Source organism: Crocuta crocuta, unplaced genomic scaffold (genome assembly GCF_008692635.1).
Source record: "Crocuta crocuta isolate KB4526 unplaced genomic scaffold, BGI_CrCroc_1.0 scaffold3, whole genome shotgun sequence".
NCBI lineage: Eukaryota > Metazoa > Chordata > Mammalia > Carnivora > Hyaenidae > Crocuta > Crocuta crocuta.
This window is the reverse complement of record NW_027529934.1, coordinates 12,580,159-12,604,922: the sequence shown is the minus strand read 5'-3', so window position 1 is coordinate 12,604,922 and position 24,764 is coordinate 12,580,159. Positions and strand designations below refer to the sequence as shown.

Genomic DNA, 24,764 nt, shown 5'->3' with positions numbered 1-24,764 from the left:
ACATAGTTGGGTAGACTCAGAGCAGCCTACTAAGGCTAAAAGAGTTGAATATATTTCAGCTGTTGACTATTACAAAGAGGCAAACTTTGAGTTTAAGGTCAGCCAAAGTAATTCCCTGCTAAAACAAAGCAAAAAGCAGTAGTCTTAAAAGGAATATTAATGATTCCCAAGTCTTTATATCACTCATGATGTTCAGGATACAAACCAAATTACTAAATATATTAAGAAACAAGAAATGTGATCCTTGGTGAAGAGAAAACGTAATCAGTGGAAACACTGGTAATGCAGATGTTGAAGTAAGAAAAAGCATTTTAAAGGAACTTTTATAGTCACATTAAAGGTCATAAAGAAATACATGTTGCCAACATTACCTTGATTCCAAAACCAGACAAAGATCCCACTAAAAAGAACTACAGACCAATTTCCCTGATGAACATGGATGCAAAAATTCTCAACAGGATACTAGCCAACCAGATCCAACAATACATTAAAGAATTATTCACCACAGTCATATGGGATTTATACCTTGGTTGCAGGGCTGGTTCAGTATCTGGCAGTCAATCAATGTGATACATCACATTAATAAAAAAGAATAAGAACCTCAAGATCCTCTCAATAGATGTGGAGAAAGTATTTGACAAAATATAGCATCCTTTCTTGATAAAAACTCTCAAGAAAGTAGGGATAGAAAGATCATACCTCGAAATCATCAGAGCCATGTATGAAAGACCCACTGCTAATATCATCCTCAGTGGGGAAAACCTTAGAGCTTTCCCCGCAAAGGTCGGGAACACAACAGTGATGTCCACTCTCGCCACTGTTATTCAACATAGTACTGGAAGTCCTAGCCTCAGCAATCAGACAATACAAAGAAATAAAAGGCATCCAAATCATGGAAGAAGTCTAATAAAACTTTTCATTCTTCGCAGCTGACATGATACTCTATATGGAAAACTCAAAAGATTCCAGTAAAAAATTGCTAGAACTGAATCCATGAATTCGGCAAAGTCATAGGATGTAAAATCAATGCACAGAAATTGGTTGCATTTCTATACACCAATAATGAAGCAGCAGAAAGAGAAATCAAGGAATCCATCCCATTTACAGTTGCACCAAAACCCATAAAATACCTAGGAATAAACCTAACCAAAGAGATGAAAAGTCTATTTACTGAAAACTATAGAAGGCTTATGAAATAAATAGAAGACACACACACAAAAAAATAGAAAAATATTCCATGCTCATGGATTAGAAGAACAAATATTGTTAAAGCAATCTACATATTCAATGCAGTCCCTATCAAAATAATACCAGCATTCTTCCCAGAGCCAGAACAAACAGTCCTAAAATTTGTATGGAACCAGAAAAGACCCTGCATAGCTAAAGCAGTCTTGAAAAAGAAAACCAAAACTGTAGGCATCACAATTCTGGACTTCAGGATGTATTACAAAGCTCTAATCATCAAGACCGTATGGTACTGGCACAAAAACAGACACTTAGATCAATCGAACAGAATAGAGAACCCAGAAATGGACCCACAACTATATGGCCAATGAATCTTTGACACAGGAAGGAATATCCAATGGAATAAAGACAGTCTCTTTAGCAAATGGTATTGGGAAAACTGGACAGTGACATGCAAAAAAATGAACTTGGACCATTTCCTTACACCATACACAAAAATAACCTTGAAATGGATGAAAGACCTAAATGTAAGGAAGGAAGCCATCAAAATCCTAGAGAAGAAATCAGGCAAAAAACTTTGTGACCTTGGCTGCAGCAACATGTCTTCAGAGGCAAGGGAAATAAAAGCAAGAATGAACTATTGGGGAACTCATCAAGATAAAAAGCTTCTGCACTGTGAAGGAAACAATCAGCAAAACTAAATATTTTGCCAAGTGACATACCAGATAAAGGGTTAGTGTCCAAAATCTGTAAAGAAGTTCTCAAACTCAGTACCCAAAAACAAATAATCCAGTGGAGAAATGGGCAAAAGACATGAATAGACACTTTTCCAAAGAAGACATCCAGATGACCAACAGACACATGAAATGATGCTCAAAGTCACTCATCATCAGGAAAATATAAATCAAAACCACACTGAGATACCACGTCACACCAGTCAGAATGGCTAAAATTCTGCAACTCAGGCAGCAACAGATTTCGGCAAGGTTGCAGAGAAAGAGGAACCCTTTTGCACTCTTGGTGGGAATGCAAACTGGTGTAGCCACTCTGGAAAACGGTATGGAGGTTCCTCAAAAAATTATAAATAGAACTACTCTATGACCCAGCCATTGCACTACCAGGCATTTATACAAAGGATACCAGTGTGCTGTTTTGAAGGGACACATGCACCCCAATGTTTATAGCAGTGCTATTGACAATGGCCAAAGTATGGAAAGAGCCCAAATGTGTATTGAGAGATGAATGGTAAAGATGATACTCGTGCACGCGTGCGTGAGTGCGCACGCATGCACACACACACACACACACACACACACGGAGTATTACTCAGCAATAAAAAACAATGAAGTCTTGCCATTTGCCACAATGTGGATGGAACTATAGTGTATTATGCTAAGCAAAATTAGAGAAAGACCAGTATCATAGGATTTCATTCTTATGTGGAATTTAAGATACAAAACAGATGAACATAAGGGAAGGGAAGCAAAAATAATATAAAAACCAGGAGGGGGACAAGACACTCTTAAATATAAAGAACAAACTGAGGGTTGCTGGAGGGGTTATGGGTGGTGGGATGGGCTAAATGGACAAGGAGCATTAAGGAAGACACTTTACTGGGGTGAGCACTGGGCGTTATATGTCGGGGATGAATCACTGTATTCTACTCCTGAAATCATTATTGCACTATATTGTAACTAACTTAGACGTAAATTAAAAAAAATACTTTATTGCCATTGATATGAATATTAAGTGATTTTATTTACCCTGTAAGAGTGAATTCCTAGTGGAGAATTTCAATGTATTTTAATACATCAAAGTTATTTTATGATTACTCCACTAAACTTTTTCAAAGATTCTTCTAGTTGAAAAACACAAAAACCTTTGGTAATGACAAAACAAAAGCTGAATGGAAGGTTTTGAAGCTAATGCTAATATGAATTGCAAATTATTTTATAGTGGCTTCATTCAATAAGACAAAAAAACCAAAAATTTTTAAGTGTGTTATATTTATTGGTAATATTTTTCACCATCTTGAGTATTCTTTACAAGATGTTTTTAAGTTGAATAGTTATGAAATGGAGTATAAATTAACAACTTACTGAAATTTATATGTGTAATCAGTTGATAAAAACAATCTTTTTGAATTTTCCCATGTAACCATGCACTGTCTTCTACACAATTAAATATTGATGAAAACTTAAAAAACTTTTTTTAAAATAAGAAAATAAAGTTAAATGAAGTCATAAGGTGAGGCTCTAATCCAATCAGACTGGTGTCCTTTTACGAAGAGGAAGAGATACCAGGAGTGCATGAGCACAGAGTAAAGTCCATAAGAGGGCGCCGTGAAAAAGCAGCAGTCAGCAAGCCAAGGAGAGGCCTCAGGGGAAACCACACTTGCTGATGCTTTGATCTTGCACTTCCCAGAAAATATAAATGTCTGTTGTTTAAGCCCCCCATTCTGTGGCATTTTGTTATAGCATCCCTGGTACACTAATATGATATCTAACATTTTTACCTATTTTTAAAATTATATATGTTCATATTGAATGAACAGACAACATATCTTAATGGAGAAAAATTCTAAAATTGGAAATATCAATTTTAGGAAAAATTTTAGAAAAAATTCACTGCAGTATCTTAAATTCGAAATGGCAGAAGAAACCATCAGTGAACTTCAAGACAGATCAATAGAAATAATTCAATCTGAAGGACAGAGAAAGTAAAGATTAAAAAAAAAAAGAGTCCTAGAGACTACTGGAACAATATCAAGTGGTGTAACATATGTGTAATTGGTGACAAGAGAATGAAAGAGAAAAATATTTGAAAATATGCCTGGAAATACTCCAGATTTTATTGAAGTTTACAGATTTAAGAAGCCTAGATAATTCCACATGGTGAATACAAAGAAAACCTTACACAGGCACATCCTAGTCCACCTGCAGAAAACCAGAGGTAATAAAGTTCTGAAAGAAGCCAGAGAAAAATGATTTTCAAAGAAAATCCTGAAAGCAGCCTAAGAAATGCACATAGAGGAACAATGAAACAAATGATGGCTGACTGCTCAATTAGAAACAGTAACAGCTAGAAGACAGTAGGAATAGATCTTTAAAGAGCTCAAAGGAAAAATGTTAGGCCAATATTTTATATCTAGTGATAATATCTTTTTTAATTTTAAAAAATTTATTGAGAGAGAGAGCACTCAAGGGAGGGGTAGAGAGAAAGAATCTTAAGCAGGCTCCACCCTCAGTGTGGAGTCTGACATAGGGCTGGATTTCACAACTGTAAGATCATGACCTGAGCCAAAATCAAGAGTGAGATGCTTAACTGACTGAGCAAGAGACCCAGATGCCCATCCAGTGATAAATCTTTTAAGAAAGAAAGTAAAATAAAGACATTTTCAAATAATCAAAAATTGAAAATTAATAATAAGCAATCTTGTCCTATAAGAAATTCTGAAGAACTTTCTTCAGGATGAGTGAAATGATGCTAGATTGCACTTAAATCTACAGGAAGAATTGAAGAGCTCAGGGTATATGTGACTTTTCTTTCATCAATTAAATACATGATGCTTAAAGCAAAACTTATTCTATAATTGGGTTTGTAACCTGTAGATGTAATACATGTGAAAACTTTAGCATAATGAATGGAGTGGACGGAGCTATAGGTTTCAAGATTCTTTATAATTTATATGAGGTATTACGATAGTACTGAAAAATTAAGGCGATATAAAACAGCCATAAAAATGCAGGGTTACAGCTATAAAACCAGTAGACAAATTTAAATGGAATTATATAAAAATACTCTGTAAACCCAGAGGAAGATAGGGCTTACTGTTCACCTGTCTTGTTTGAAAGACAGTGAAGGACCAAAGTTTGAAAAGAACAGAATTCAGATGGTATCAGAAAAATTAAATAGAAAAATTGTAGCTGTAAATCCAATTATATTAATTTCATAAATAAGTAGACTAAATATTAGGATCAATGAAATTATAAGGTAGAATGAAAAGAAAAGGTACAACTAGCTGCCATCCACAAGAAACACACTGTAAATGAAAAGACAGAGACTGAAAGTAAAAGATGAGTAAGACATACAGGTACATGCAGTAAGCATAAAAGAACTGAATTGATTAAAAAAAAAATCACATAGAGCACCTGGCTGGCTCACTTGGTGGAGTGTGCAACCCTTGATCTCAGGGTTGTGAGTTTGAGTCCCATGATGGGTGTAGAGATTACTTAAAAAAATAAAATTTTTAAGAAAACCAGATAAAATGGAGTTAAAGGCAATGTGTATTATCAGAGGACCTTTTCATAAGTGTAAAAGATCAATTTAGGAAGATGCAACAGTTAAATGTGTGTTTACCTATTATTTTAAAATAAATGATCCAAAAATGGACAGAATAATGAATTCCACAAATAGATTTTTTTTCCAGCAGTTGATGGCATAGTAAAAAAAACAATAAGGACATAGAAATTCTGAAATACCTTCTCTACCATTTTGATCTATTTTATAGAACACTAGACTTAGCAATTGCAGAATACACATTCTATCCAAGTATTCATGGGACATTTGCCACGATAGAATGAATTCTTCACAAATTTCAAAATATTGGAATCTTAGAGTATATTCTCTTATTAAGAAATTAAATTACAGATCAATAAATTAAGAATTTATTTAGCCCTTCAGATAGTTTGGAAATTAAGCAGCATTCTTCTAAATAATTATTAGAAGAAATCACAAGGGAAGTTAGAAAATATTTCCAGCTGAACAATAATGAAAATGGAACCTATCATGCAACCAAAGCAGTCCTCACATGGGAATTTATAGCTCTGAACTGCCTAAATTAGAAAAGGAGAAATGTATAAAATCATCATTGACCTAGGGGTTTGCCTTAAGAAGACTAGAGAAAGGGGGGCAAAGTAAGCTCAAAACAAGTAGGAGGAAGGAAATGATAAAGCTAAAGATAGAAATCAATAAATTAGCAATTAAGAAAAAGTTAAGAAAGCCAAATGTTGATTCTTTAAAAGTTCACCAAAATTGATGAACCACTGACTACTTACGGAGAGAAAGAGAAAACACAGATTGTAGTAAATCTATTTTCTATAGTAATAAATTACTACACAGATTGTAGTAATCTCTTTCATGAGAGATTTTGCTATTATAGATTTAGTATCCTACAGATACTAAAATGACAATAAGGGAATATTATAAATTGTGCCAGTCATTTGACAACTTAGATGAAATGGACAAATTCTGTAAAAGGTACAAATTGAACCTGAAGAGGAGAAATAAAACTGTCTTTATTTGCGTGCTGAAAACATGATTGTTTATATAGACTATATCCAGGAACCCAAGAAAAATCTACTAGAACTAATAAGTGAATTTACTGAGACCAAAGATACAAAGTTTAAAATTAAAAAAATCTGTTACATTTCCCCATAAAAGCAGAAAACAATTGGAAAATGAAATTTAGAAATTCCTATTTACAATAGCATCAACTTAAATTACTTGAAAATAAGATTAAGAAACATAGACCTCTACACTGAAAACTACTAAACGTTGCTAAGAAAAATGTTAAAAGAATTTATTTTTATTTAAAAATTTTTAAAATATACTTTATTGTCAAATTGGCTAACATACAGTTTGTACAGTGTATTCTTCGTTTTGGGGGTAGATTGCCATGGTTCATCGCTTACATACAACACCCAGTGCTCATCCCAACAAGTGCCCTGCTCAATGCCCATCACCCATTTTCCCCTCTCTTCTGCCCCACACCACCATCAGCCCTCAGTTCTTTCTCTGTATTTAAGAGTCTCTTAGGATTTGCCTCCCTCCCTCTCTGTTTGTAACTATTTTTTCCCCTTTCCTTCCCCCATGGTCTTCTGTTAAGTTTCTCAAGTTCCACATGTGAGTGAAAACATATGATATCTATCTTCTTTGACTGACTTATTTCACTTAACATAATACCCTCCAGTTCTATCCACGTTGCTGCAAATGGCATGATTTCATTCTTTGTCATTGCCAAATAGTATTCCATTGTATAGATAAACCACATCTTCTTTATCCACTCATCAGTTGATGGACATTTAGTCTCCTTCCATAATTTGGCTATTGAAAGTGCTGCTATAAACATTGGGTTACATGTGCTCCTATGCAACAGCACTCCTGTATGCCTTGGGTAAATTCCTAGTAGTGCTATTGTTGGGTCGTAGGGTAATTCTATTTTTAATTTTTTTGAGGAACCTCCACACTCTTTTCCAGAGCAGCTGCACCAGTTTGTATTCCCACCAACAGTGCAAGAGCATGCCCATATCTCTACATCCTTGCCAGCATCTGTTGTTTCCTGAGTTATCATTAGTTTTAGCCACTCGATCAGTGTGAGATGGTATCTCAGTGTGGTTTTGATTTGTATTTCCCTGATGATGAGTGCCATTGAACATCTTTTCATGTGTCTGTTGGCCATCTTGATGTCTTCTTTGGAAAAGTGTCTATTCATGTCTTCTGCCTATTTCTTCACTGGATTATTTGGTTTTTTGGGTGTTGAGTTTGGTAAGTTCTTTATAGATTTTGGATGCTAACCCTTTATCTGATATGTCATTTGCAAATATGTTCTTGCATTCTGTTGATTACCTAACCAAAGATGTAAAAGATCTGTATGCTGAAAACTATAGAAAACTTATGGAGGAAATTGAAGAAGACACAAAGAAATGGAAAAACATTCCATGCTCACGGATTGGACGAATAAATACTGTTAAAATGTCAATACTACCCAGCAATCTACACGTTCAATGCAATCCCAATCAAAATTGCACCGGCATTCTTCTCAAAGCTAGAACAAACAATCCTAAAATATGTATGGAACCACAAAAGACCCGGAATAGCCAAAGGAATATTGAAAGAAAACCGAAGTGGGAGGCATCACAATCCCAAACTTTAGCCTCTACTACAAAGAAGAATTTAAATAGCTGTAATGCGTTTGTTACTGAGAAGTCTCACTATTGTTATTGCTAGATTCATTACATTCCCTGTCATAATTCCTGCAGGCTATGTGTAAATCTTGAAAAACCCACGGATTTGTTATATATGAGTATACTTGAAGAGATCTACTCACATGCACTCAAGTGATTTTTGACAGAGGTGTCAAAGGAATTAAATGCAGATAGGGAAGTCTGCTCAGCAAATGATTCTGGAACATCTGAATATCCGTAAAGGAAAAAAAATAAACCTCAACCCCTACTTCATACCATGTACAAAAATTAATTTGTGATACAGCATAGACCCAAATGAAAAAGTTAAAACATCTAGAAGAAAATAGATAATCACAATTTGGGGATAGAGTTTCTTTCTTAGGACATAACAATAATTGTTTAAAGGAAAATTGATAATGAGCGTTTATTAAAACTCTCTTTAGGAGAGTTTATTTAAAAATTAGAAGGTACAGACTACAGACTGGGAATAAATGCTTAAAATCATACATCAAAAAAAAAACAACCTTCAATCTAGAATACATAAAGAGCCTTCTATAGCTCCATTACAGAAAGCCAGACAACTCCATTGAATTGCAAAAAGATTTGAACACTTTACAGATGCAGATATGTGAGTGATTAATAGCACAAAGCACAAATGATGGTAAATTCTCATACATTTTTGGTACAAGTATAAAACAGTACAATTACTTTGGAAAATGTTCCAATTTCCTTTGGAAATGTTGACCTGGAACTATACTCTTAGATGTTTACCCAAGAGAAATCAAAGCCTGTGCCTCCCCCCTCCCCCAAAGACTTGTATATAATATAACAGCTGTGTACTTAATAGCCCAAATTGGAAACACTACTACTCATCAATGGGATACTGAATAAAGATATTATGATATATTCTTATAATGAAATACTTATTCAGCATTAAGAGGTAAGCTACTCTTGCTTCAGATTTTGTATCTCCCTCTCTCACTGTCCCTCCCCCTCTTGTGTTTTGTCTCTCAAAAGTAAACATTAAAAATTTTTTAAAAAGTTAAACTACTGACACATGAACCAACATGGATGAATCTGAGAAACACTTGCTGTTGAATGAAATCTCACACAAGAGTTCTATAGGATGTGTTCCATTTGAAGTGCTAGAATAGCCACAGTTATTCTGCAGTGAAAATGTTGTTTGTTTCTGGGGAAGGGAGAACTTACTGGGCTGATGGAAATGTTCTAGATCTTGAGCACTGTTTCACTTTTTCAAAGCTAATTTAATTGTAAGCTTAACTTTTAAACATTTCACTGTATGTAAATTTTTACCTTAAAAAATAAACAGATCTTGAACTCAGCTAATTATGTACATGCTAACTTATTTTGGGGTGAAGGGTATTGATGTTTGCAGGTTACTTTGAAATGTGTAAAAGAGATAAGATGGATTGGTAGGTGGATGGATGGATAGATGATAAAGCAAATTTAGTGGAATACTAATAATTACATCATCTAGGTGGTAGATGTTCACTGTCTAACTCTTTCGTCTTTAGTTGTGTTTGAAAATTTTCATAAGAAAAATGCTAGGGAAAAAAAAGAACAAAGAAAAATATTTAAGAGAAAGTAACAGATTTTGAAAACATGTAAAGAAGAGCCAATATATAAATAATAAAACCAAAGGATGGAACAGAACACATGCTGAAAACTGTAATTTGAGTGAAGTTTACTGAAATGGAAGATTTGAAGCTATATATTGAAAGAACACATGACATATCTGAGAATGTTGACCAGAATGACCCACACCAGGATTATTGGACTTAAAGAACAGCCCTTTGGGCATCTAAACAAAAGAGCAAGTGACTTAAAAGGAAGACAGAATTTAAGTTATAGGTATTTTATAGGTATAGGCAGTGCTTTATACTAGAAGAAAAGGGAGTAACATATTTCCTTTACTCAAAGAAAGAAAATGTAGGTCAAGGACTTTATAGCTAGCAAAATTGACCTTGAACTGTAGAGGGCCAGAGAAGCTATTATCACTATGTGAGAATTCAAGATCTGTTGTTCTAATGAGTCCTTCTCAAGGAGTCTACTGGAGAATGAACTTCAGGTAACCAGAATTGTTGAGTGATACCAACAAAAGAACTAATATTCTGTGTTACTTATAAAACTAAGACCACATGAGGGTTAGAAAGGATATAATACAGTATATAATGACTATATTCTGACAGTGTAGGTGAAAAACAGTTACACAAAATGGTCGAGAAGGGGTCAGCATAAGCAAAAAAGTTTAATTGCTTTTATTAATCATATTGATGGTAGTAATGTTAGTACTATTCAGTTTGAGACTGTTGTGTAGTGCATAGAATTTAATAATTATGGAATATGTGGGATTAATTATGGAATAATATTTATTGTATGTATAGTCTAGTTGCATAAGCAGAATCTGTAATGTCTTATCATTCCAGACTAGCAAGGAAGTTTTTTAAAGACTAGGTTCACATCAGGATGGCTTAGGAGTCCACTTGAAGAATTATTTCAGGTTTCAATAAGGATAATATTTGCAGTGGTTTGAAGCCCATCAAATATGTTTAATTCTTTGAGTTCCTCTGATATTAAAAACTAACTGGTTATCTTGGAGGAAGATAGAGAACCAATTTATTTTCTAGAAAAATAATAGAGCCAATCACTTATCCTGGCTTTGCTAAATAATCTGGTATGACTGGGTAACCAAGCAGCAGATGAGCGGAGCATATGTCTCTAAAATGTTCCACCTAAATAACAAAAAAGAGTTGACAGAATTTCACTATATAATTTTTCTTAGTAAAATAGTGGATCTAGGAATTGACCAGGAATGGCTACTAACACCACCAAAAAAGATGGCAACTAAAGTTATGTGCCTCTTTATAAACACAACATCACTTACAGTCATGGAGCAGGAGCCTGACCAAACTTTTGGATCCAGCTGCCAGTTTACAGAATATAGCGTTTGTACTATGAGTATATCATCTACAAAATCCATATGGTGCAAAAATGAAATCAGGTAATAGGAAATACTTATATATTTGAAGGCATAAATATAAATTCTAAGGAAGAAATATTATAGCTAAAATTGGAGATGGAAGAGAGGAATGAAGGAAAGTAGGAGTAGAGATACATCAATGACTTCCTTGTTTGTGGTTGGAAGTCTGTATAAACCTGGAGGCATAACAAAGGTATTAGGAAAAAATATATCTGACCTACCAAATCAGTGGACAGAACCAACTTAACTTAAACTGATTTTCAGAATCACAAAGCAAAACTCAACTTTTTATGTACTGATGTGAAATTATCTCTGTATTAACTGAAAACAAAAATGGTTACAATAAATATGTTGAAGCATGATGTGTATTCACATTTTGACAATTTCTAGAAAGCTGCCTAAGAAACTGTTGCTGTTGGTTTGTGCAAGAAACTGGTAATAAGGGTTATCTCTAGGGAAGTGATCTCCTGGGCCACTGAGGGTTGGGAGTGGGCCAGAAACTTAGTTTTTGTTGTTTACTTTTTTAAATCTTCTAAATATCATGTATTAAAATTTTAATAAAATCCTTTCCATCCTAGTCTTGTGTTTGACTGACTTGCATGTTCATAGTACTAGGTACTTAACAGACAAGGCAAAGAAACCATCAAAGAGACTAATGAACATAAAAGATAAAGAAGCCATAATGTGATGTGCAAAGAAGTAGAGACATAAGGGGCTTGTGGGTGGCTCAGTCAGTTTTAAGTGTTGGACAAAAGTCCACACTTTTGGGCTTAGGTCACGATGTCATGGTTTGTTAGTTCAAGCCCTGTGTTCAGCTCTGTGCTGACAGTGCAGAGCCTGCTTGGGATTCTCTCTCTACCTCTCTCTGCCCCTCCCCTGTGCACGCACCCCCCCGCCCAATAAATAAACTTAAAAAAAAAGGTAGAGATACAAGTGTCATTCACCATCATGTGTCCCCTGCCTTGTACCAAGCTTCTCTCCCTTGGTATATTCACAATTGGCTATGAGGTGATATTAATGACCCTTTAAAACCATGACTTGGCTGATGCTGGGCCCTGATTTTTCAAATGTCTTGGGAGAAGTCAAAAAGAGTGGAGTTGGGTCTCAGCCTCCATCAACAAGAAGCTATACAGTCCCATCCTCTGTTGGAGGTCTGTTATTTTAGGGTGTTTGCTTTCTGTGTTCCTATTGATTTTCCCCTAGGTGATTAAATCAGAGCAAGAGTATTTCCTACTTGAAGTTGGAGGGACAGAAAAGGAACTATGATTAGCTCAACTTCTTTACCTTGGTTAGGGAGACAGAAGATTGACAATTTGAACATTTTTTTTTCTCTTTAGAGAGAGGCTGCAAACAGAGGAGAGAGGGGAGGGGCAGAGGGAGAGAGAATCCCAAGCAGGCTCTGCACTGTGCAGAGCCCTGTATGGGGCTCGAACTCAGGAACCATGAGATCAACACCCAAGCTGAAACCAAGAGTCAGATGCTCAATTGACTGAGCCACCCCGGTGCTTCAAGAATTTGAACATTTTCATGGGAGATCTTACTAAAAAGGGCAAACTTCCAATTCACTGTGCAGTTTAAATCAAACATATTAGTATATATCCTATATATATATATTTTTCTATATTTGGTATAATTTTTCTTTTCTAAGGCAAGAAAATCAAACACTGTGGGAGATACACTGATACTTGCTTATTCATCTCAACTTCTAGGGTGAAATCATAGAATTTTAAGGAAATATTTTAAAATCATATTACTTTATTGCATGTTGAAATTGATAGTGAATACTTTCTTTGAAAACAGAGAAATACCAAGTTTTATTGTGACCTTTGTATTTTGCTTACCCCCCCATTAAGTCTTTTGCTTTATAATCAGACATTGTTAAGAACAAGAGGTAAAAATGTTCCGATTTTTGCTTCAGTGTCCCACATGCTTTATTTATTTATTTTGAGAGAGACAGAGAGCAAGCAGGGGAAGGGAAGAGGGAGAGGGAAAGAGAATCCCAAGCGGGCTCTGCACTGCCAGTGCAGAGCCCAACATGGGGCTTGAACTCATGAAACTGAGATCATGACCTGAGCCAAAATCAGGATTCAGGGGCTTAATGGACAGAGCCACTCAGGTGCCCCACCATATACTTTAAAAGGAAATTGAAACTGGCCTAGAGGCTTTATGGTTTAGGTGTCTGGGTTTGGATTATACCTGTATGGAAACCATCCTTTACTGTAATACCTGAGATTGCTGACCCTTACAAATTTAATTTGACTAAATCAAAATTAAGGTATCGTAATCTGTGTATGTATCTGTATATGTTGTATTCCTTTAATGTTTTATGTTATTTCCATTTCTTTTGTGACAGATGATCTTTAAAGAGCAACTTTCACCAAAAAAATTGGGCTTCTTAAATGTGACAGAACTCGTTGGAGCTCTTAGTGACATTCTGCATGTTGAGTTCAGGGAAGGAGAACAAGACTTACTGGTGTTTGATGCTGATACGAAGCCGCCACCACCAGGTGAGTTGAATCACAATATGATGCAAACCTGAGTTTTTAAAAAATTGAAGTATAGTTAACATCCATTTATATTAGTTTCAGGGGTACAACATAGTGATTTGACAATTCCATACATTTTGCTGTGCTCACCTCGATGAGTGTGTTACCATCTGTCACTATACAGTGTTATCACAGTATTATTGACTGTATTCCCTATTCTATTTCATTCCTGTGACTTATTTATAACTGGAGGTATGTACCTCTTAGTACCCATCACCTAATTTGCCCTTCCCCCCCATTACCCTCCCCTCTGGCAACTACCAGTTCTCTGTATTTATGATTCTGTTTCCATTTTGTTTGTTTTGGTGTTTAGATTCCACATATAAGTGAAATCATACAGTATTTGTCTTTTTCTGACTTGTCTTACTTAGTGTATTACCCTCTAGGTTCATCCCTGTTGTCGCAAATGTCAAGATTTCATTCTTTTCATAGCTGAGTAATATTCAATTGTTTATATACTGCATTTTTATCCATTCATCTATCAGTGGAACTTGGGTTGCTTCTATAACTTGGTGATTATAAATAATACTGCAGCAAACATAGGGTTGCATATATCTTCTTAAACTGGTGCTTTCATTTTTGCGGGAGAGTAAATACCCAGTAGTGGAATACTGGATCATACGTTATTTTTATTTTTAATTTTTTTTTAAGGAAACTTTATAGTGTTTTTCACAATGGTTGCACCAATTTACATTCCTACCAACAGTGTACAGGGCTCCCTTTTCTCCACATCCTTGCCAACACTTGTCTGTTTCTTATCTTGATATTAGCCATTCTGAAAGGTATAAGGTGATTTCTCACTGTGGTTTTGTTTTTGCACTTCTCTGATGATTAGTGATGTTCAGTCTATTTTTTATGTGTCTTTTGCCAACTGTATGTCATATTTGGAGAAAATGTCTCTTAAGATCTTCTGCCCATTTTTATTTGGACTTGTGTTTTCTTGGTATTGAATTGTCGAAGTTATCTATATATTTTGGATATGAATCCCTTTTGGTATATCATTTGCAAATATATTCTCCCATCCAGGAGATTGCCTTTTCGTTTTGCTGATGGTCTCCTTTGTTATGCAAAAGATTTTAGTTTGATGTAGTCCCAATATTTTATTTGTGCCTTTGTTTCTCTTGCTTGAGAAAACACTATACATAAATACATTGGTAAAGCTGATGTGCAAGAGATTACTACATATGTTTTTTTTGAGGAGCTTTATGGTTTCAGGTCTCATATTTAGGTGTTTAATCTGTCCTGAGTTTATTTTTGGATGTGGCATAAGAAAGTGGTCCATTTTCATTCTTTTGCATGTAGCTATTCAGTTTATTGAAGAGACTGTCTTTTCCGTATTGGGTATTGTTGCGCTCCCTATGTCCATGATTAATTGACCATGTAAGCATGGGTTTATTTCTAGGCTCTCTGTTCTGTTGATCTATGTGTCTGGTTTTGTGCTGGTACCATACTCTTTTGATTACCATAGCTTTACAGTATGTCTTGAAATCTGGGATTGTGATACCTCTGGCTTTGTTCTTTTTCAAGATTGCTTTGGCTATTTAGAGTCTTTTGTGGTTGTGCATTAATTTTAGAATTGTTTCTTTAGTTCTGTGAAAAGTCCTATTGGTATTTTGATAGGAATTGGATTGAATTTGTAAATTGCTTTGGGCAGTATGGACATTTTAGCAATATTGGTTCTTCTAATTCATAAATATGGTATATCTTTTTATTTGTGTCATCTTCCTTTTCTTACATCAGTGTTTTATCGTTTTCCCAGTATAGGTCTTTCACTTGGTTACATTTATTCCAAGGTGTTTTCTTCTTTTTGGTGCAATTGTAAATGGGGTTGTTTTCTTAATTTCTTTCAGCTACTTCATTATTACTGTACAGAAATGCAACAAATTTCCTTATATTAATTTTCTATCCTGCAACTTTACTGAATTCATTTATTCTAATAGATTTTTGGTGGAGTTTTAAAGGTATTGTATATATAGTATCATGTCATCTGCAAGTAGAGACAGTTTTATTTCTTCCTTATCAATTTGGATGCCTTTTTCTTTTCTGATTGCTATAGCTGAGACGTCCATTATTGTGTTAAATAAAAATGGCAAGAGTGGACATTCTTGTCTTATTCCTGAGAAGAAAAGCTTTCAATATTCCACCATTGATTATGATATTAGCTGTGTGTTTGTCATATATGGCCTTTATTATATTGAATTATGTTCCCTCTATTTCCACTTTGTTGAGAATTTATCATGAACAGATGTCAGATTTTGTCAAATGTATTTTCTGTATCGAGATGACCATGTGGTTTTTAGCTTTCATTTTGTTAATGTGATGTATAAAGTTGATTGATTTGTGGATATTGAACAATGGTGAATGATCCTTTTAATATATTGTTGAATTTGGTTTTTTAATATTTTGTTGAATATTTTTGCATTATATGTTCATTAGGGTTATTGACCTGTAGTTTTCTTTTCCTTTCTTTCTTTCTTTCTTTCTTTCTTTTTGTAATGTCTTTGCTTTTGGTTTTAGGGCAATGCTTGCTCATTGAATGAATATGGAAGCTTTCCTTCCTCTTTTATTTTTTGGCATAGTTTGAAAGAGTGGATGTTAATTCTTTATATGTTTGATAGAATTCACCTGTGAAGCCATCTGGTCCTGGACTTTTGTTTGTTGGGAGTGTTTTAATTACCTATTCAATTTTGTTACTAGAAATTGGTCTGTTCATACTTTCTGTTTCTTCCTGATTTAGTTTTGGAAGATTGTATGTTCCCAGGAATTTATCCATGTCTTCTGGGTTGTCCAGTTTGTTGGCATATAATTTTATTGTAGAAGTATTATAATCATTTGTATTTCTGTGGTGTTGGTTATTTTGTGTTTCATTCTGATATTACTTGTTTGAAACCTCTTTTTTTTCCCTTTGGGAATCTGGCTAAAGATTTATCAATTTTGTTTCTCTTTTCAAAGAAGAGCTCTTGGTTTCATTATTATTATGTTTAATGTTTATTTTTGAAGGAGAGAGAGTATGAGCAGGGGAGCAGAGAAAAAGGGAGACAAGAATCCAAAGTGGCCTCCAGGCTCTGAGCTGTCAGCACAGAGACTGACGGGCTCCAACTTAACAAACCATGAGATCATGACCTGAGCTGAAGTTGGACACAACCACTGACTGAGCCACCCAGTTTCATTATTCATCTACTCTGTTATTTTTTAGTCTCCATTTCATTTATTTNCTATTTAGAGTCTTTTGTGGTTGTGCATTAATTTTAGAATTGTTTCTTTAGTTCTGTGAAAAGTCCTATTGGTATTTTGATAGGAATTGGATTGAATTTGTAAATTGCTTTGGGCAGTATGGACATTTTAGCAATATTGGTTCTTCTAATTCATAAATATGGTATATCTTTTTATTTGTGTCATCTTCCTTTTCTTACATCAGTGTTTTATCGTTTTCCCAGTATAGGTCTTTCACTTGGTTACATTTATTCCAAGGTGTTTTCTTCTTTTTGGTGCAATTGTAAATGGGGTTGTTTTCTTAATTTCTTTCAGCTACTTCATTATTACTGTACAGAAATGCAACAAATTTCCTTATATTAATTTTCTATCCTGCAACTTTACTGAATTCATTTATTCTAATAGATTTTTGGTGGAGTTTTAAAGGTATTGTATATATAGTATCATGTCATCTGCAAGTAGAGACAGTTTTATTTCTTCCTTATCAATTTGGATGCCTTTTTCTTTTCTGATTGCTATAGCTGAGACGTCCATTATTGTGTTAAATAAAAATGGCAAGAGTGGACATTCTTGTCTTATTCCTGAGAAGAAAAGCTTTCAATATTCCACCATTGATTATGATATTAGCTGTGTGTTTGTCATATATGGCCTTTATTTTATTGAATTATGTTCCCTCTATTTCCACTTTGTTGAGAATTTATCATGAACAGATGTCAGATTTTGTCAAATGTATTTTCTGTATCGAGATGACCATGTGGTTTTTAGCTTTCATTTTGTTAATGTGATGTATAAAGTTGATTGATTTGTGGATATTGAACAATGGTGAATGATCCTTTTAATATATTGTTGAATTTGGTTTTTTAATATTTTGTTGAATATTTTTGCATTATATGTTCATTAGGGTTATTGACCTGTAGTTTTCTTTTCCTTTCTTTCTTTCTTTTTGTAATGTCTTTGCTTTTGGTTTCAGGGCAATGCTTGCTCATTGAATGAATATGGAAGCTTTCCTTCCTCTTTTATTTTTTGGCATAGTTTGAAAGAGTGGATGTTAATTCTTTATATGTTTGATAGAATTCACCTGTGAAGCCATCTGGTCCTGGACTTTTGTTTGTTGGGAGTGTTTTAATTACCTATTCAATTTTGTTACTAGAAATTGGTCTGTTCATACTTTCTGTTTCTTCCTGATTTAGTTTTGGAAGATTGTATGTTCCCAGGAATTTATCCATGTCTTCTGGGTTGTCCAGTTTGTTGGCATATAATTTTATTGTAGAAGTATTATAATCATTTGTATTTCTGTGGTGTTGGTTATTTTGTGTTTCATTCTGATATTACTTGTTTGAAACCTCTTTTTTTTCCCTTTGGGAATCTGGCTAAAGATTTATCAATTTTGTTTCTCTTTTCAAAGAAGAGCTCTTGGTTTCATTATTATTATGTTTAATGTTTATTTTTGAAGGAGAGAGAGTATGAGCAGGGGAGCAGAGAAAAAGGGAGACAAGAATCCAAAGTGGGCTCCAGGCTCTGAGCTGTCAGCACAGAGACTGATGGGCTCCAACTTAACAAACCATGAGATCATGACCTGAGCTGAAGTTGGACACAACCACTGACTGAGCCACCCAGTTTCATTATTCATCTACTCTGTTATTTTTTAGTCTCCATTTCATTTATTTCTGTTCTCACCTTTATTATTTCCTTTCTTCTTCTAACTTTGGGCATTGTTTGTTCTTCTTTTTCTAGTTCCTTTAGATGTAAGAATAATTGTTTACTTCAATTTTTTCTTGTTTCTTGAGAGAGGACTGTACCCCTATAAACTTCCCTGTTAGAGCTGCTTTTCCTGCTACCCAAAAATTTTGGACCATTGTATTTTCATTTTCATTTTTCTCTGTTTACTCTTTAATTTCTTCATTGATTTCTTGGTTGTTTTATAGCATGTTGTTTGGCCTGTGCATGTTGGTGTTTTTTTGCAGTTTTGCTTGTAATTGATTTCTAGTTTCATACTGTTGTGTTTGGAAAAGATGCTTTTTATGATTTTAGTTTTCTTAAACTTATTGAGTCTTATTTTGTGGCTTAACACGTGATCTAGAGAATGAAAATAACTTGAAAAGAATGTATTCTGCTGTTTTTGGATGGAATCTTCTGTGTATATTTCTTAAGTCTATCTGGTTTAATGTGTTGTTCAAAGCCAATGTTTCCTTATTGATTTTGTGTTTGAATGATCTGTCCATTGCTGTAAGTGAAATGTTAAAGTCCCCTAATATTACTGTGTTAATATCAGTTTCTCCCTTTGTGCCTTTTAATACTTGCTTAATGTATTTAGGTGCTTCTTTGTTGGGTGTGTAGATACTTACAGTGGCTATGTTTTCTTGTTGGATTGATCCCTTTAACATTATACACTAGCTTTATTTGCCAGATTACAGTCTATTTTAAAGTCCATGTTATCTGATGATTACACACTGGCTTTTTAAGTTTTTTGTTTTTGTTTTTGTTTTGCTTCCATTTGCATGGAAGTTTTTCCAGGCCTTCACTTTCAGTCTGCATGTCTTTAGGCTTAAAGTAAGTCTCTTGTAGGCAGCTATAGACGTGTCTTTTTTTTTTTTTTTTAAATCCATTCAGTCACCCTTGTCTTTTGATTGGAGCATTTAGTGCATTTACATTTAAAGTAATTATTGGTAAGTATGTACTTACTGCCATTTTGTTTTTGTTTTCTCATTGTTTTTGTTGTTTTTATAGTTCTCTGTTTTTCTTCTCCATCTTTCCTTGTGATTGATGACCTCCTTCAATGTTATGCTTGGATTCCTTTCTTCTTACCTTTTGTGTATCTGGTAGCGGTGTTTGGTTAGTGATTACCATCAGGTTCATATATAATATCCTGTGTATGTAGCAGTCTATTTTATATTTTCAATTGATGGTAAACTAAGTTTGAACACATTCTAAAAACATAAGATTTTACTAGCCCCTCCAAATTTTGTGTATATGATGTCATATTTTATATCTTTTTATTTCATGAGGCCCTTAACTAATTTTTTAGATAAAATTGATTTTACTACTTGTATCTTTTAACCTTCATACTAGTTATATAAGAGATTGATTTACTATCTTTACTGTATGTTTGCTTTTACTTGTGAAATTTTTTCTTTTTATAATTTTCTTCTAATTATGGCCTTTTATTTTCCACTTAACGAAGTCCCTTTAACGTTGCTTGAAAGTCTTTTAGTGATAATGAACTCCTTTAACTTTTGTTTGCTGAGAAACTAGTTCTAGTTAAATTCTGAATGATAACCTTGCTGGGTAGAGTATTCTTGATTATTGGTTTTCATTCCTTTCATCAGTTTGAATATATCATGCCATTCCCATCAGAACTGATATACCTAATGGGGTTTCCCTTGTACGTGACTTGTTGCTTTTCTTTTGCTGCTTTTTAGATTCTCTTTTTATCTTTAATTTTTGACATTTTAACTAATATGTGTGTTCGTGTGGACCTCCTTGGGTCCTTGTTTGGGGTTCTCTGTGAAACCTGGACTTGGATGTCTGTTTTCTTTCCCAGGTCAGGGAAGTTTTCAGCTACTATTTTTTTCAATTTTTTTTCCTTGCACTCTCTCTCTCTGTCTCTCTCTCTCTCTCTCTGTCTCTCTCTTTTTCTCTTTCTTTCTTTCTCTCTCTCTCTCTCTCTCTCTCTCTTTCTCTCTCTCTCTCTGGGATCCCTAATAATACGAATGTCAGAATGCTTGATATTGTCCCAGAGATCTCTTAAACTTATCCTCATTTGAAAAAAATTTTTCTGTCTAGTGTGGGTGCTTTCTAATACTGTTTTCCAGATCACTGATCCATTCTTTTACATCCTCTGATCTGTTGATTCCCTCTAGTGTATTTTGCATTTCATTTACTGTATCCTTCAGCTCTGATTGGTTCTTTTTTACATTATCTCTTTGTTGAAGTTTCACTGAGTTCATGGACTTCTCTGAAGTCAGGTGAGCATCTTTATGATCATTATCTTGAACTCCTTATAAGATAGTTTGCTTATCTCCATTTTGTTCAGTTCCTTTTTGAGGTTTTGTCTCAAAAGGAGTATATTGATTTGGGAGTATATTATTCTGTCTCCTCATTTTATTTGACTCTCTCTGTTTTTCTGTGAATGAGGTGGAACAACTACCTCTCCTAGACTTGAAGGAATTGCCTTGTGTAGGAATATCCGGTGTAGACTGTGGTGTCTGGCAGCTTTGGTGGGCTGGCTGGAGCTTTAGCGGGCACAGGCTGTCCCAAGGCGCTGTGTTCTGGGATCACTCTGGTGGGATGGCTGGAACTGAAATGGGTGCACACTAGGGGATCCTGGTGCTCTTCACACAGAGGGTGTCCTGGAGGGACAGCTGGAGCTGAAATGAGTGCGGGTTGGTAGTTCCCAGAGTACTCTGCATAGTGGGTGCCCCAGTCTTCCAGATTTTTTGTCTGTAGCTTAAGTGTGTATGAGCCTGGAGTATTCTGGGAGATGCAAATGTGATTTTTTAATTGTCCCTATAAGGACAAGGAAAATAAATCCTGATTGTGTAATATCCTTTATTGTAAGCATATCAACCAGACAGATTACACAATAGCCTTGAAAACATTTTGTATACGATGACCTTCTTTCTGATGATATTTTTGTAATAAGGCTAACCGGTATTATTAATGAAGACTGTCTATCTAACTTTTTAAAATATACTTTCTTCATTATCCAGGTTTTTGGATAACTCAGAAGACACCAGTTTTCTGAAATAGTGATCTGATGGGGAAGTGCTAGATCAGTGGTTGTTAACTCTGGTTGTGCATCAGAAGGCTTTTTAGAAATACAAGGACATTGTTAATAAATGAGTGTGCATTGGAACCTAGCCTTGTGTTTGTTTGTAAACAAACTTTTCAAACCTAGAACAAATAAAAAATTATCTTAGGTTTACAGAAAGGTTGCAAAGAAATTACAGAGTTCTCATGTGCCTTTCATCCATTTCTCTTATTGTTAACATCTTACATTACTATGATACATTTATCAAAACTAGGAAATTAACTTTGATATATTATTATTAGCTAAACTCTAGATTTTATTTAGGTTTTATCAGTTTTCTAACAATTTTTTTTTTCTGTGTCTAGATCCACTTCAGGATACCACGCTGCATTTAGGGCACTTCATTTTTGTTTTTTGGGGATTTTTATTGAGAGTATTCTAGGCTTATATACCGTTATTAAGAGCAAATACAGAGAGATGCCATGTATTCTTTATTCTGTTCCCTCAATGGTAACATGTTGACAAATTATAGTACTATAAGATACAGTTGACCCTTAAATAACATGGGTTTGAATTGTATAGGTCAGCTTATATGTGGATTTTTTATGGCAAAATCAGTTTAATAGTAAATGTAATTTCTCTTCCTTATGATTTTCTTAACATTTTCTTTTCTCTAGCTTACTTTATTATAAGAATATAGTATATAATACATATAACATACAAAATATATGTTAATCAACTATTATCAGTAAGGCTTCTGGTCAGCAGTAGGCTGTTAATAGTTAAGTTTTGGGGGAATCAAAAGTTATATGCAGATTTTTAACTGCATTGGGAGTTGATGCCCCTAAATACCACAGTGTTCAAGAGTCAACTTCTCCTTGTGTTTTTATAAGTTTCTAAAAGTGGTTTTGATAATGGTAATGTTTTTCCAAAGTGTAAATGTATCTTTGTTGATTTTTCTGATTTTCAAATAATGTGAGTTATTTAATAAATAATATATTAAATAACTTAATAAAATATTAAATAACTCACATTATTTTAATAATGTGAAAAGTTGAAAATGAACATTTCCCATCATTTTACTTCCCTGAAAAATGCTGTTAGAATTTTTATTGGTCTTCCAAATTTTTTTCAATGTGTATGTAAGCATAGATTTTTTAAAAATTATAAAAGCAATATTTACTTGCTTAAGCAGTTCTAGTAAGTTAGATTGGCAACTAGTAATTGTTTTAATAGGTCCTTTTTCTGGATCTCTTGTATACACCATAGTTATTTATCACATGTAGAATTTTCTTGCATAAAACAGTGTTATAGAAATATTGTGTAAGTTCTTTCTATACTTCATATATTATGGATGCTTTTCCATATCAGCATATGTAAGTTTATTTCATCCTTTTTAAATACATATAATTCTTTCATGTGACTGTATCATAATTTATTTAATTAGTCTCCTGTTGACAGAGATTGTATTCATTTTTTATCATTATAAAAGATCCAGTGATAAACATTCTTGTACCTACATCTTTATGCACCTACTAGTTTTTCTTTAGGAGCCACTATGGTTTTAGGTCTATCTCGGGTCTGTTTTAATGCGTCAGTGCCTTAAAATTACCATGCACATGTAAATTTGAACAAAATATGTGACTGATTTAGTAATCCCCTAAAAATTAATACATCGTTTTATGGAATATTAAGTAGTCACATACATTATACATTAAGTAACAATGCCCATTCACTGCTAAAGTTGAACAAGAAATAAACTGAAATCAAGATGTTGAAAAAACCCTTTAACCAAAGTTCAAGAAACTTTATCAGACTTGCCCTTTTCCTGCCAATGTAAGTGATTTAAGATTTGTTCTTGTCTAGAACTTCTTTTTATCTTTCCATACTGAAAGGTCTACAAAGTCAGGTTCATAGCTCTCATTTGTCATTATTTGCCCAGTGCCTGACCTATAGAATGTGCTTTGTAACAGTTATACATATGTTATACAAATTTTTGTAATAGCTATCCACAGGCTACTCTGTTGATTATTTCAGATGGACCCATTTCATTGGTCAGAAATTCATGTTTAGTTCAATCAGAAAAGAAAATAGAAGTCGAAACTTGTGTCTCCAGTCCCCCTAGAAATTCACTGTCTACCGCTGTTTTCAAGGAGACTGCCTGGGATTGTCCTCCTAAAAACCCTAAAGAGCAAGAATGGAAGATTTACAAAAAGCCTAATCTGGTAGTAAAGCCTTTACAGCTGGTGAGTAGGTGTAAAGACTGTACATTGGAGATCAGCATTATGGAAAATAACTAAATGGATATTTCTTTTTTTTATGTTTTACTTATTTTTGAGAGAGAGAGAGAAAGCAGGGGAGGGGCAGAGAGAGAGGAGGACGGAGGATCTAAAGTGGGCTCTGTGCTGATAGCAAAGACCCTGATGTGAGGCTCGAACTCATGAACCGTGAGATCATGACCTGAGCTGAAGTTAGACACTTAACCGACTGAGCCACCCAGGCGCCTCTAAATGAATATTTACCCTAAAATTCTGTTTTGGAAAGTTTTATTTCTAGATATATGATTTCTTAGAAGAGAGCAGAGCTTTGGTCTGAAGTTACCTTATAGCATTTATTCCGGTTTTGAATCTTTTGTATAACTAATTTTTGTTCAAGTCAAATTTTAATGTTTTAAGATGGGTTTGAAGATTTGCCAGTTTTCTCAAGATAATACAGCCAATGATCTGTCCATATTTTTGAGAATGTGGGCCAGGAAACCCTTGAGGGCTTCAGGGGGGAAGATTTGAGGAGCTTTATTTTAGCTGTATGTCTCCGTAATTGCTGCAAATTGCCCCTGTTCCTGTCCTCAATTATAGGGTGCATTTGGTTTTTCTTTTTCATTACATTTCCACACACAGTTCTCCCTTTTTGTGTTCTCCTCTCCTGTCATTTATTTTGTTTTTATTAAGAAATTAATTGCTTACTCTTCTTTCTTCTATCATCTATACCTGGCTTCTTGGATGGAAGGAAAACATTTTTGTTTCAGGAGCCTGCTACATATTTTCTAGAGGATGAGAGAAAAGTCTAAAGGAAAATAATAGATTTTAGAATNCAAATGAGCATGT

At 34.3% G+C, this 24,764-nt stretch overlaps 1 protein-coding gene across 3 annotated transcripts in view; it reads left to right on the top strand.

Moving 5' to 3' along the window:
• Positions 1 to 24,764, top strand: part of TDRD5 (tudor domain containing 5) — an 85,237-nt gene that overhangs the window by 23,606 nt on the left and 36,867 nt on the right. For all 3 annotated transcript variants that reach the window (XM_077763124.1, XM_077763123.1, XM_077763122.1), the window contains exons 6-7: positions 13,505 to 13,658; positions 23,698 to 23,906. In XM_077763124.1, coding sequence (XP_077619250.1) covers positions 13,505 to 13,658; positions 23,698 to 23,906 — 363 coding nt within the window. The remainder of the gene's footprint in view (positions 1 to 13,504; positions 13,659 to 23,697; positions 23,907 to 24,764) is intronic.